The sequence below is a fragment of the Rana temporaria genome, chromosome 2, assembly GCF_905171775.1.
Source record: "Rana temporaria chromosome 2, aRanTem1.1, whole genome shotgun sequence".
Lineage (NCBI taxonomy): Eukaryota > Metazoa > Chordata > Amphibia > Anura > Ranidae > Rana > Rana temporaria.
This window is the reverse complement of record NC_053490.1, coordinates 223,384,477-223,399,704: the sequence shown is the minus strand read 5'-3', so window position 1 is coordinate 223,399,704 and position 15,228 is coordinate 223,384,477. Positions and strand designations below refer to the sequence as shown.

At 38.9% G+C, this 15,228-nt stretch overlaps 1 protein-coding gene and 1 pseudogene across 2 annotated transcripts in view; both read left to right on the top strand.

The window, feature by feature from the left end:
- The window catches only part of DMD (dystrophin), a 2,981,380-nt gene that overhangs the window by 2,263,622 nt on the left and 702,530 nt on the right, over positions 1–15,228 (top strand). For both annotated transcript variants that reach the window (XM_040336499.1, XM_040336500.1), the window contains one exon: positions 5,664–5,784. In XM_040336499.1, the coding sequence (XP_040192433.1) occupies positions 5,664–5,784 (121 nt within the window). The remainder of the gene's footprint in view (positions 1–5,663; positions 5,785–15,228) is intronic.
- LOC120926516 lies at positions 11,263–12,629 on the top strand (annotated as a pseudogene).

The window sequence follows — 15,228 nt, the reverse complement described above, 5'->3', positions numbered from 1 at the left end:
GGACTGCCAATACACCATAACATTCCAATGCACCCAAAAACACACATTACTTTTTTATTCAATGCAGCATGCTGCTACACACCACATGTGTATTCTAAAGTGCTGCATGATGGGCTTGTTGCCAAACTACCATATACTATGCTTTGGCACCCCAAAGCACTTAAAGGTGTGCATTGATGCATGTTACACAATACAATAAATAGTCTTAATAGGTCCCTAGCAGCTTAATTTAATTTGATGCTAAATAAAGGATGCAGTTATGTCCCTTTCACCTATGCCCAGTGTGTTGCAGTGCTTTACCATATGCATATTACAGGGATGCAGTCACTTTGACCATTTAAAGCTGTGTCTATGAAAAGGACAACCTTACCCCTGACCAACTAACACTTATCCCTCAAAAAATCTCCTTCCACATGTTGCCTATTCCCAAGTGACAGTGCTTGGTTCTAACAGCCAATTAGTAGACCCAGGCACTGTCACATGATGGTTTGGTGATGTCACCACTGGGCACAAACACCAGCAAAGAATGGGTATTTTGATGGTGACTGACAGGGGAAAGAGCTATTGGGAATGCTTGTAAGGCGAGAGACCTTTTTTTTACAGACACTGTTACTTTGCTCTGAATATGCACAGTGACAGTGTTTCCTTAACATTATTACACGTGATGACATTCATTGTGCTACAATGAACAACCCATTCCAACAGATTGCACCACTATGCACAGAAAATCAAACATGAATCGTTTTTTTCTAATTAGCATACCATAATGAACAGATGGTTCCCATTCATAATGAATGGCACTGCTATGCACCACACTGTGGATCATGAAATGACATGGATTTAAATAAACTGTGTGACCCATAACACGCTCGTGAAGCCAGGCTGGAGTTTTCTAGCGTACATCACTTATTTACAATTTTGCATAACTTATATTTTTAGTATTTTATACAAAGGCACAATTTAAAACAACAAATATTTGCTATTCCCTAACTCAGCTTTGTTTTATCTCTCTGATTTAGTAAGCATTTGGGGGGTTATAAAGCCATACCCCACTTTTAAGTACACAATGGGGTTTATTTATTATCGCTGGAAAGTGCAAAATCAGGCTGGCTTCTGCATAGAAACCAATGAGATTGCAGGTTTTATTACCAGGCTTAATTGAACAAGATGAGGTTAGAAGCCCATTGGTTTCTATGCAGAAGTGAGCCTGATTTTGCACACTCCAACTATAGTAAATTAACCCCGTTTTGTACTTAAAAGCGGGGTATGCCTGTATTGTGTTTATGTGTGATAATAATGATTTTATTAGAAGAGGGAAGGTCTGGGCAGCCGCACTCCAATAAAAACGCCTTTATTGTGCAAAAAAATAAAAGTCCAAACACCGGCAGGGTGCAGGATAAAAAAATTACGCGTTTCAGACTCTCAACAGTGCTGTTGAGAGTGTGAAATGTGTCCGTTTTTTATCCTGTAACCTGCTGTGGTTTGTACTTTTGTTATTTTTCACAATAAAGGTGTTTTTATTGGAGTGCGGCTGTCCAGACTTTCCCTCTTCTAATTGCTATATGCTTAGCCTGCACCAGATGCTTCCACCTTGAGGAGAGTGCAATTTCCATACATTCACCTGGAGCAGTGATCCCTTCCCCAATAATAATTTTATTGTTTTGAAAACATGTTCAGAAGAAAAAGTCTTTTACAAATTCTCAAACCTCTAAGTGAAAAGAGTTGGAAAATGTAAAAAATAGCATAAATGGTCCAGCCACCTGAGGTGAAAAACAGAAGGCCCAGCAGCTAAAGAGTTAAAGTGTAATTAAAGAAAAAAAATCTATGCTTTAATTTTAAATAGAATAATTGAAGAAATTGCCCAGAGCAACATTATAAATGAGCAAAAATGTAGATAAGAAAAAAAGAAATGATGAAAAATAAATAGGCCCCTTGGAGTTACATTGTTCTGAAAATGATTTATTGTATTTTTCAAAGAAAATAAAAGAGTTTGTTTTAAATAATTAAAAAATAATTTCCAGCTTCCATACAGTTTTTTTTTTTTTAATTTATAGATATTTGCTGTTTGAGACCATTAATGAACAGCTAGTTTAAGATCCTAAATGACCTACTCAATATACATTATTAAAGCTCAGGACAGAATGCCATTATGGCTCCCGCGCATATGACAAATAGAAAGACTTAAATAAAGTAGTTTACTTGTTCATTTGTCAGCTCATATATTATGCATGTTCGATTTTCTCAGCAGGACCCGCAAACTGTGGGAGAAGTTCAAGAATTCAATAAAATTAGCTTAGAATCGTTAGCTGTAAATTAGACATTCATTTAGGCTAATTCTGTTATCAATGTTGGTCTGCCTCCCTTTGGCATGGTTTTGTCGGAGCTTGTTTGATAAATTAATTTTATTTCCTGGGAGATATAAAATGTCTAAAAAATTCATTTTTGGAGTTAAATGCCAGCTCCTCAAAATCTAATACTAATAATACAAAATACTCATTTTAAAAGCTGAGAGGAAGCTAATGAATCCCTGGTGAAATAATATCTTTTGTTCAAGGGTGGTGCAATTAAAATGTACTTTTATTAAGCTTCCATCAGTCTTCTCTGCATAGATTACTAAAACTTTTTACTTTACTTTCTTTAAGTCATATCTTTAATTTCCTAATGAAACATAACTCTTTTGGTAAAACCAACATGTTTAATGAATATATATATATATATATATATATATATATATATATATATATATATATATATATATATATATATATATATATATATATATATATAGTATATTTTGCAATAAAAAATAATCAAAAACTGAATTCAAGGTTTATTGTGCCTTTTTCCCTATAAATGTTGGACATTTGTACCAAAATTTTTGCAGCAGAATTTGGGCGACAAGCAGTTAGAGACTTTGGCTGCAGTTTCACACTTTGCCACCTTAATACAGGACATTCAATCATGTCACACAGTGGAACAGAGTGACAATCAGATTCAACATTCAGCTCATACATCCTACTGTCCACTGTATCTTCTCAACTATTGTTGGGACAAATAGTTTGTCCCAAGTTCCGGTCAAACATTGGCTCTTAGCTCCATTCAGGGAACACCCAAATTGTAAGGTGTTTGGCAGGTGTTCACCTGGTGAATACCCCACAATGCACTGCACGCTGCAAGGGGCGGGGCCTCCTGGTGACATCGCCAGGTGACCCTGCCCTTACCTATGTAAGAACTGTCAATTCGGTATGTTGCCTTCAGGATGGGCGGATCAATTATTTTTCTGTTTTCCAGTGCGGCAGGCACTGTTTATTTTTTACAAAATTTTTAAATAACCAGATGTCGGCAATTGCAACTGTGAGTCAATTTAAATGTGATTTGGCTAGTTTTTTTTTTTTTTTTTTTGCTGAAACATGTTCTATACATGCCACAGATGCACCACTTTACAGGCAGACTAAAGAGAACCCCAGGCAATATATTTTAAGAATTTTTCATTTTTATTGTTGCATCATTAAAATCACTGCTCTTGAAAAAACTATTGTTTTTTTTTTAAAAATGCATTGATGCATGTCCCTCAGTGCCTTCAAAATTGGCACTTTTGTTTTCTCCTGTTCGAGTCCCATATACTTCAATGGAGTTTGCTGTTTGGGCAGAACTTTTTTCCTGTTCGGAAGTTCTGCTGGGGGGGGTGTTCGGGCCCATCTCTATTCTCAACATCCAATGCAGAATTGTCCCAAATGGTGTGACAGTGGGATGCATATGTCCTATAGTCAGAAGGCACCACCAGGAGGTGTGGCTGTGCGTGACGGAGCACCGGGTACACAGGAGATCGCGGCTCTATGTAATTCAGCGGCGCTCGCTCCTCTTCCCTTCTACAGCATGGATCGGCGTTTAACACGCACCCACGATTTTCCCCTGATTTTAGGGGGAAAAGGTGTGTGTTATACGCTGATAAATACGGTATGTGTCTGCTTTTCAACCCTATTGTCTGCTCTTGTGTGAATCCTGAACCCTAACATGCACTTCTCTGGCTGCTTTCCACCCAAATTATGCCTGCTGTCCATCTTTTACACTTCCATTATGCATCACTTTGTCTGTCCTGTAGCCCACTACAATCCTTTCTGCGGAGACTATTCCTTTGCCATGTATATCCCTAAAAAAAAAAAAAAATACCATCTAGTACCTCACATTATTCTGAAGTGGTTATTTTTTTCTGGGGAATTATTTGTCCCCAATGTGCAGGAGAAGTGCAGCAAGTCTCTGCAGCTCTCATGCTTTTAGACCAGTCCAGCAAGAGTACTACTTAAAAAGTTCAGATGAATAGGGCATGGGGAAATGAGCGACAGAGCAAATGAAACACAGGCTCAATTTTTTTTCTAGTGGTGTGTTTTCTTTTTAGAAACAGAAAAATATATTGACAGGATATAAAAGACAACAATAAACACGTATAACTTAGAAACACTGATATTTCACAATCCAAATGAAAGGAAAAGTAAAAAAACAATTGGTAAAATGTGTCTGCTGCAACCTTGAATTTGACTGCACAAAATATGTTTGTGCTAGTAGTTACCGAGGTTCATCCTTTGTCAGCAGCTGTGTGCAGAAAATGAGAACAACATTTGCAGTGCGTTTAGTACATTTTAATCACCATCTTTCTTACATTTGCCTTTTCTGCATTTTTTCTCTTTCTTTTCTTTTAACAAATTGGGATTTATTTCAGTTTCTGTTGAAAAGAAGAAAGTGACTTTACAAGGAAAAATGGATTGGAGAACAAGTAGGTTATAGAGTGTTGTTTATCAGGGGCCTTATTTTTAGTTATATAGAGGTACCTATAACTCATGTCATGTATGATACCCTGAAGTGTCAATAAACCAAAAAGAAAACAAAAATCAAAGCCTATTCTTATAAATAAACTGTCAATGCGTCAACACACAGCTTACTGTGGAGGAAATCCCCTAACTGGCTAGTGGATGGGGAAGTGCTGAAGAAAAAGCTGAAGCAACATCACCAGGACATGCAATCTGCTCTGATTTTTTTCTGTCCCCAACCCATTAGATGTTTCTGGGTTGTTTTCTGGTGTGAAAGTAAAAGTAATGTGACCCAATAAAAGCATTTCCTATATAAATTATTGGTTGGTGTTGTTACCTATCATTTAAATGTGGGAGAATTATTTGGGTTTAATTCCATTTTAAGTTCTATATGTATTTGCTTGACAATTCAGTCAGTCATAACACTGGAGGCTACATGGGAAAATGTAAGGAAAATCTCTATTTGTACCATTGTAAAAACAGATATAAAATATGAATGTGCTAGTAAACTCAGCTTTGGAAATTGAATCTTCTGTTTCTAAGGAACTATCTTCTTTGTTGACATCAATGTGGATCAAAATAATTACCACCAAAAATACTAGCACCCCAAAATAAAATTAACCTTATTTGGTTGCAGCTAATTTTTCTTTCCCAAGGCAAACCAGTAGCATCCTTATGGGCTCTACTCTCAGTGAGTCTACTTATATCTAAAGTGTTTGTGTTCTCATTATTTGGTTATTGTTATTACTAGTAGCATTGAGAGCTCTTGTATAGTGTTTGTATTTAAGCTTCCTTATGAGGAATTGCTCATTGAAGAAATTTTATTTCTACTTATAGAATTTTTTTTTTTACTTTCAGGCCTTCAAAAGGGAGTTAAAAGCCAAGGAACCTGTTATCATGAGTGCACTTGATACTGTGCGAATATTCATCACAGATCACCCTTTTGAGGGACTCGAGAAGCTGTACCATGAGCCAAGAGGTAATTGAATTGAACATAACCCTGTAATCACATATTGACGAAGGGATCATCACGTCTTAGAGTTTCATGAATTTTCACAAATGCTATCTCTAAATGTAAAGAAACAGCTTAAAAATCGCCAAGCAAATGCGTAAATAAAGTTCTTCAGATTAGAATCCAATTACTAGCTGTATGCTTATGTATGTAAGACATGTTTTCTATTTCCTGTTAGCCTTGGAATTCTAACATTTATTATTCCATTATATTATTACATCACAAAACATTCTCTTTAGAAGTTTTGCCATTTTAATTCATTATACAGCATATCTAGCAATAACAAAGTAAAGATGGTTAGCTTGATTTTCAAAGAGACAACAAAAAGGCAGAATTTGCATCTATCATGGCTGACCTCAAATAACCCCATTATATGTTTAATAAATATGTATTTATGGTTTCATTAATTTTACCTCTTTTATATAAACACCCTCTCTGTCACCATTTCTCCACCCGAGCAGCCTGCCTGATTTTAAGTCCAAAGTTGGTTTAGCCAGTAAGTTTCAACACGACTGCCTCGTACACACAACCGAGGAACTCGTCGTAAATGAAACATCGTTTTCCTCGACGAGTTCCTTGTCAGGCTTGTGGAGAAACTTGACAAGCTTTCTTTGCGTACACACTGTCAAGACCAAATCCCCTCATTCTCAAATGCGGTGACGTACAACACATACAACGGCAGGGGAAGTTCGATTCCACTTGCACAACCCTTGGGAATGCTTTTGCTAAACTCATGTTACTGCGTGTTAAGTACAAGTTTGGTAAGAGACAATTTGCACTTTTCAGACTGTTACAGCGTGAAAAATGTGCTATCTCCATTACAAACGCTACTTTTACCGAAGGTGCACTCCGTCTCATACTTTATTCTGAACATGCAAGGGTTTCTTAGCATACACATGAACGTGTTTCTCGTCGAAAACCAGCCTGACGAGGAAATTGAGACTCCCGTCGAGGAAAAAGAGAACTTTCTTGATGGATTCTGTTGAGGAAAACGGTTGTGTGTACGAGGCCTGAGTGTCAAGTGCATGTGCACCCTCTTCTGCTTCTCACATAATCTTATTACCCAGTATTTGGCCAACAGAAATTAGACATGTGCATTTGTTTTCGTCCGAATGCTTTTTTGTCTGAATTTCGGGTATTTTCGTTATCGTTTTAACAAACGAAAACAAACGCGCAGAATCCAAAATCCGAAAGATCCGACATTAAAAAATGCTTTATTTTCGTTTTCGTTGCTACAACAGTTCAATATAGATAGGAGATTCGACATGACGCTGACAATAGCAATCTGTGTCTATGAAACCTGTGGTCGAATGTGCCTAACCTAACTCTATTAGTCCAAGATTATTCTACATAAAGAGGAAAGATTCAACATAGAGTGAAAAGATTCGACATTATAGAGACAGTGTTGGGGTAGACCATTGGACATGAACGAGGAAAATTCAACGAAGCAGCGAAAAACATACAAATGTCTAATCTGTCATTGAAGGCTTATGGTGTTTGTCGGAAGTTCTAAGAAGAGTCGACAAGCTGCTAAACTGTAGGACGCCACAATCATACATTTCTGGTCAAATGCTTGGCCCATATGCTATAGAAGAATTTGAATGTTGGTTGACTAGTAATAATAATTAATAAATATAATTATTACTAGTCATATAACATTATAATTCTTCTAAAGCTTGTAGGCAGAACATTCGACCGGAAATGTACGACTGTTGCATCGTACAGTTTAGCTGCTCCGTCGAATCTTCTTAGAACATTCGACAGACACCATAAGCCTTCAATGACAGATTCGACCTTAATTAATTTGGATCTTCAAACAAATGCATTTTTTAACGAAACAAATAAAAAAAAAACATTTCGGGAGTAACTAAGGGCCTGATCCACAAAAGGGATACGCTGGCGTTTCTATCTATGGAACTGATCCACAGAATCAGTTTCTCATAGACAGGCAGAAAATCCAACATGTGTAAGAGACTTACACTGTCGGATCTTAGGATGCAGTACCGCAGCCGCCGCTGGGGGCATTTCTCGTCGAAATCCAGCGTCGGGTATGCAAATTAGCACTTACGGAGATCCACTAAGCTTTTACGCTTCGTTTTTTCTCCGTAAGTATTAGTTTGCCGTCGCAAAATTAGGGCTGCTTTTACAAGGTGTAAAGGGCCTGATCCACAAAAACCCGGCGTAACTTAATTTTTCCCCTTTAAGTTACACCGCCGCAAAATCTTTACCTAAGTGCATGATCCACAAAGCACTTACCTAGAAATTTTGAGCGGTGTAACTTAAATCCGTCTGGCGCAAGGCGTTCCTAATCTAATGGGGCGAGTCCCATTTAAATTAGGCGCGCTCTCGCGCCGGACGTACTGTGCATGCTCCCAACGCGATTTTCCTGACATGCATTGCGCGAAATTACGTTACGCCGAGTTTTGTGAATCGCGCCGGGTAAAAAAAGTTGCGTAGGGAAAAAAAAGAGATGCGGCGGGAAAAAAAAAATTGTAAAAAAAATTTGACAGCGTCGCGGGAAAGAAGGGTCTACTTTTACATGGTGTACTAACTTTACACTTTGTAAAAGCAGCCCTAATTTTGCGACGGCACACTAATACTTACGGAGAAAAAACGAAGCGTAAAAGCTTCGTGGATCTCCGTAAGTGCTAATTTGCATACCCGACGCTGGATTTCGACGAGAAATGCCCCCAGCGGCGGCTGCGGTACTGCATCCTAAGATCCGACAGTGTAAGACCCTTACACATGTCGGATCTTCTGCCTATCTATGAGAAACTGATTCTGTGGATCAGTTCCATAGATAGAAACAGGGATACGACGGCGTATCAGTAGATACGCCGGCGTATCCCTTTTGTGGATCAGGCCCAAAGTTAGTACACCTTGTAAAAGTATACCCTTCTATCCCGCGTTGCTGTCATTTTTTTTTTTATTTTTTTTTTTCCGCCGCAACTCTTTTTTTTTTTTTTTTTACACCCGTCGCGATTCTCAAAACCCGGCGAAACGTAAAACCGCGCAAAGCACATCGGGAAAATCGCGTCGGGAGCATGCGCAGTACGTCCGGCGCAGGAGTGCGCCTAATTTAAATGGGACTCGCCCCATTAGATTAGGAACGCCTTGCGCCAGACGGATTTAAGTTACACAGCTCAAAATTTCTAGGTAAGTGCTTTGTGGATCGGGCACTTAGGTAGAGATTTTGCGGCGGTGTAACTTAAACGGGAAAAATTAAGTTACGCCGGGTTTTTGTGGATCAGGCCCTAAATAAATAAATTTTTCGGGCGAAAACGAAATTCCGAAACAAAATATTTCAGTATGCACATGTCTAATATAAATATGCCAGGAATGGACCAATAGAAACATGCAATAGATGGGGGGAGTGCAGGTGCATGGCATTTGGCAACCCTAGCGGAGAGGGTCTAAACATACCAGATAAAGCATCCCCAAGGTTTCTGGGCTGCAGAGAAATGCACCTAAACCTACAATATATGCTGGCACTACTGGGTGCCTGTATTGCAGCATTGGAACCACCATTACTGTTTGGTTGCCATGGGTGTGTTCTTTTACATGGGATTGCATTATATTCCGACTTGGAACATATAAAGGTGAGTCATAACACACAAGGCCCCCAAGTTACCAGAAAGGATAGCAGGGAGATATTGATGTCTGAATATTCAGATTATATAAGAAGCTGCCTGATTTAGCCCAAACTTCAAATATAAATACAATATCACTTTTGGGTGTGTTGGCCCTTTCGGTATCATTAAATTAATACATAGCATAAATGTTTACACACATTGAAGCGGTATTAAACCCAAAACTAAAAATTGAATATACTGCAGCTCACCAATTATTATTATCACCTGGTGATCTGGCCAGCAACACACCTCCTGTATTAGAGTGCCCCCACTCTGGATGAAGGAGAACAGGGGGCACATTTGGACAGCAGCATTGTTAGTCTAGTGGGGGGGATAGATGTACTAGCAGATGTAAATACACTAGCAAATTTAAGCTGACCTCTGGATAATACTTTATAAGCAGTTACAGTAAATAGTTATTTTTTATTTTTTTGTTGGGGGGGGATATATAAATAAATAAAAATCTGATCATAAATGGTTTAAATCGTCCCTGTAAGGCCGCGTACACACGGTCGATCCATCCGATGAGAATGGTCCGAAGGACCGTTTTCATCGGTTCACCGCTGAAGCAGACTGATGGTCTGATGTGCGTACACACCATCAGTTCAAAAACCGATCGGGTCAGAACACACGACGTGCTAAAAAAACGAAGTTCAATGCTTCCAAGCATGCGTCGACTTGATTCTGAGCATGCGCGGGTTTTGAACCGATGCTTTTGTGTACTAACCATCGGTTTTGACCGATGGTCAGCCGTCCATCGGTCCGATTTTAAAGCAAGTTCTAAAACTTTGGTCTGAAGGGCAAAAGTCTGATGGGCCGTACACACGGTCGGTTTGGACCGATGAAACTGGTCGGTTTGGACCGATGAAACTGGACGGTCTGTTTTTATCAGTTTGGACCGGTCGTGTGTACGCGGCCTAAGCAATAGATCTGGAAGTAGTAAAGAGCTTGTTTTTCAAAAAAACAACAGACTTACTGACCAAATCACAGATAATTATAGAAAAAATAAAGCCTAAAAATAAAATGAATGCAACCATCACATCTAAGAATTGGTAGGTTGCAAAATAATAATTGTTTGCTTTTGGGTTCAATACAGCTTTAAGTTTACATCACATACTGTACATGGCAAATTAATTTATGTCTGTGAAAAATATGGCTATTAAAATCTTAGATATAACCTACTAACCTATTATACTTCACTATTTTCCATTCCCTTTCTATTTCCATGGAAAGTGGTATTGAAGCTTAGATTTTTTTTTTCTTTTTTTTGTTTATGGCAAATATTTTATTCTTACCTGCTCTGTGCAGTGTTTTTGTACAAAGCAGTTCCGATCTTCTTCTTTTCAGGTCCCCAGCAAATTGTTACTGGCTCCTCCCCCTCAAACAGTGCCCCAGAGAAAGCCACTTGCCCTGGGGGCACTGCTGCATGCTCGCTCCCAAGAGACTGCTCTATTCGTCCATAACAAACATAAAGCCAAGGCTCTGCCCCACCCTCCACTGGCTTTGATTGACAGAAGTGGAAGCCAATGGGCTCCTGCTGCTGTCTTAGCCAGTGAGAAGAGAGAATGCCGGGACAGCCAAGGCTATTGTGAACATTGCTGGATTGGAGGGAGCTCAGGCAAGGATTGAGGGGGGGGCGGCTGAGGGGGCCGCTGCACACAGTAGGTTTTTTACCTTCATGTGCCTCCAGCCTTTATAACCACTTTAATTTCCCCTTCCCAGTTCCATCAGTTTTGGGTAAACAATTCATCTTTTGATAAGGAAAGTTCCTTCCTGGGCCAAAATAAGAATCGATCCATCAAAAACAAAACAGTTGAAGGGAACTTAATTTTAAGTGTATATGAGAAAGGTATATTGATAGGTGGTGAAATAGTTGAACTTGTTTTTATTGGTAATGTGCTCAAACTGTAATAAGTGTAATTTAAATATTTTATCTTCATAATATTTCAGTGTTGTTCTTTTTTTCTAATTAATAAACAACTTCAGAGCAGTGGAGTCCAGGCAAGAAGAAGGAATCATATAGGTAATCATGTGGGTACCATGGCTCATAGCACTCTGTGCAGCGGCCTTTGTCTGTAGTGCTGATGATACTTGTCCAGATGTAAAGATCATGGGACTTGGCGACTCAGATAAACTGACCATTCTCGGAGGATGTCCTGGTTTTCCTGGATCACCCGAGCAAAAAGGAGAAGCTGGATCTGTTGGTATAAAAGGAGAAAGGGGAAATCAGGGCACTGCAGGAAAATCTGGTCCTCCAGGTCAAAAAGGTGTGGGAGAGAAAAGATAAAAAGGAGAGAGAGGAGACTCGGGTTTAACCGAATCTTTGTATAAACTAAAAAACTGCAAGGAACTTCTGCAGCAGGGTACAACACTAAGTGATTGGTACACCATATACCCAGATGGTCAGAAGACCATGAAAGTGTTGTGTGTTATGCATACTGATGGAGGAGGCTGGATTTTCCAGAGACGTTATGACCAGTCTGTTGATTTTGTCCGTGATTGGAATTCCTACAAGAATGGTTTCGGGAGTCGCCTGTCTGAGTTCTGGCTTGGCAATGGTAACCTTCATATGCTGACATCATCAGGCACATGGGAAATTCGTATTGATCTCCAAAGCTTTGACAACATAAACTATTTTGCCAAGTATGCAACTTTCCAAGTTCTAGGAGAGGCGGAGAGGTATCAATTGGTAATTGGAGCCTTCACTGAGGGCAACGCAGGTGATTCTTTCAGTGGTCATGGTAATATGCAATTCTCCACCAAGGATAATAACATCACTAAAGCCAAATGTTGCAGCCTGTGTAAAGGAGGGTGGTGGTACACTGACTGCCACAGTGCAAACATGAATGGGCTGATGGGACAACATGACTCCTATGCTGGCGGTGTGAACTGGGCTACTGGAAAAGGCTTGAATTATTCCTACAAGATGTCTGAAATGAAGATTAGACCTGTCAAACAACACATACAAGCTAATCTAGTAAAGTTCTGTAAATGATTATAAGCACATATATTTCACTTCACCTTCAGTTATAAGCCATTCATACCTCTGCCCCGACCTACATCACCAATCTTGTCCCCAAATATCACCCAAACCGTCCTCTCCACTCTTCTCAAGACCTTCTACTCTCAAGCACCCTTGTATCCTCCTCCCATGCTCCTCTCCAGGATTTCTCCAGAGCCTCTCCCATACTCTGGAACTCGCTACTTCAACCTGTCCGGCTATCTTCTACTCTTGCTACCTTCAGGCGATCCCTGAAAACTCATATCTTCGAGGAAGCCTATCACGTCTCCAACTAATCTTTTACCACTTCCATCAGCTCATGCCCCACCCTATTAGATTGTAAGCTCTTCTGAGCAGGGCCTTCTTAATCCTCTTGTATGTTATTGTATTATAACTGTATTGTCTCCCTTTTATATTGTAAAGTGCTGTGTAAACTGTTGGCGCTATATAAATCCTGTATAATAATAATGATAATAATAATAACATATAAAAGAAAAGTATATGGGATTGTACATCTCATTAACACCCATCATACCATAAGAACATACCTAAATAATAAAATAAACACACAACAAGGATTGTGGAAATGTTTATGCCGCGGCCCCTTTATCGGGTTTAAAACAATTTTACCAACAAAATAACAGTTTACCAACCACTGCCCACCCACAAAGTGGGCGACATTACCCAAAAATATGGACCTTCAATATCAAACAGAACTGTTGTTAACGAATAACAGACCAACATGCTTAGTCACTAGGACTCATGCAGCAACATCGTATACCAACCAAGTAACAGCGTATCAATTACTGTCCAGCCACAAAGTGGGCGACATTACCAACGTAAACTTGGACTGCAATGAGGGGAAATAACAAAGGGGAGGGAGGGTTGGAGAGCAGATCAAAAGATCCAAAAGGAAGGCTGAGGAGAATCCAGAGGTGAGTCCAGCTGACAGACCTGAGGTAAATGCCGACTCCACCTAGTTACAGAAAAAGGATATAAGTAAAAGGTTACACTCATTGGCTATATTTTTCCCACCAAAGCATTTGTCACCAATCCAGTGCTCTGCAGCTGAGGTAAATCTTCCTAGCAACAGCAGACAGCTTGTCACCTGAAACACAAAACAGAAAGAACCAGCAAAGCAGCCATAGAGAGACATGCACTTAACAATTATCATAGCCCTCTATTTAGAGTAAAATGTATTTATAAAATAAGTGGATGTTAGGGGTGACAATCCGATGGGGCCACTTCTCTATTTAATTTTTTTGTGGCCCTGACATTCTAGGTCATGGAACCATAGTTATAGGGTTGATACTGTAACAAAGCAGCAGTTTCCCCAGAAATGTTTTGTTGGTAGCTTCTCCATATCAACTTATAATTTGTTTAATTTTCAATTCCAAACTGTTCTAGAAAGTTGAGAAGCAATATGATCGTCTGCTAGTGGAGGCAGACTATCACATTACTTGGTTAACGGTAGGCCTTTTCAGTTTCATGCTCATATTCTGCTTCTGAAATCACAGCCAATGCTACGGAATCAAGCATTTGACAGCATGTTCTCCCTTTCCTGTCATATACTATGCAGTGTTGAGGAGGGCTTACTTTGCTCACATACTGCCAACAATCTATAATTAATTGTTGACACCAGTGATTTCTGAAAAGAAAAAAAAACATAAATGTGCAACACAGTACTTGGCAGGTGCTTAACAGCAATATGCCAGGATCTCAAAATGTTTTCTAGCATATGCTCAGAAACTTTCTGTCTTCATGCAATATGAATTGTTTCACATGGTGATTACCACCCATCCATTATGTATCCATTATGTCACAACCAATAATTAACAACATGCCAATCTGTTTTATCTGTGTGTGGTCTATGGCTAACAAAGTAAAACAAAATTAGCTGCACGCCTTAATAGAGGGTTACAAAACCCCCACAGGGGTCAAAATATCTGCATAATATTAACAGAAAATTATAGCTAATCTACAGGTTAGATTATGAAAAATACAAATCTTTCCGAGTGCTGAGAGAACATTTCTTTATGTGCTTTATGATACTTTTTTTTTTTTTTGCCTATGACCTGTATAGCTATAACCTTTAATTATGACACAGTCTTAAGGATAAGTATACTAATTACTAATATAAGATGGATGTTCAGTCAATTGTTACTGGTTTATAAACAGACTTATAACTGGCAGAATCATAATACATCTAAGGCTCAGCTCACAAATCCATATTTCTCTTGTCTGGATGTTGTTTTCTTAATACCATACCTTATCTAGCTTATACCTTTAGATCTATCTCAATTCAGAAAAATGCAAAACATGCTTCATTCAGCCTACTCTGTAAGTAGTAGTAGTTCTCCACTATAAGTGCTATTATAACCCTGTCAGTTTTATTTTATCAACCATTATGATAACGTCAATGTAAATGTCAATTCACAAAAATACCATGCAGGTTATCACTGCTAATACAATGTTCGCTTTAGGCTGTGAGCTTCAATAGATGTTTATGGAGGAGAGTAGGATCAAGAGCTGTTTGAGGTAGTGATAAAATAACACTTCATGAGATAAAGTAATGATTCATGATAAAATAGGCTTTAACGGTTAAATGTTAATTTTACATGGGAAAGTAAAGATTTCACACCTAAGCAACATTTACTGTATGTTCGTGATTTAAACATTTTAGTAGGAAAAAAAAGCTAGTGGTTTGGATTCCATTTATCTGGGAGAAGAGCTCTCTATAGTTTGTTATTGATAACTGAGTGGAAATATGAAATGTGG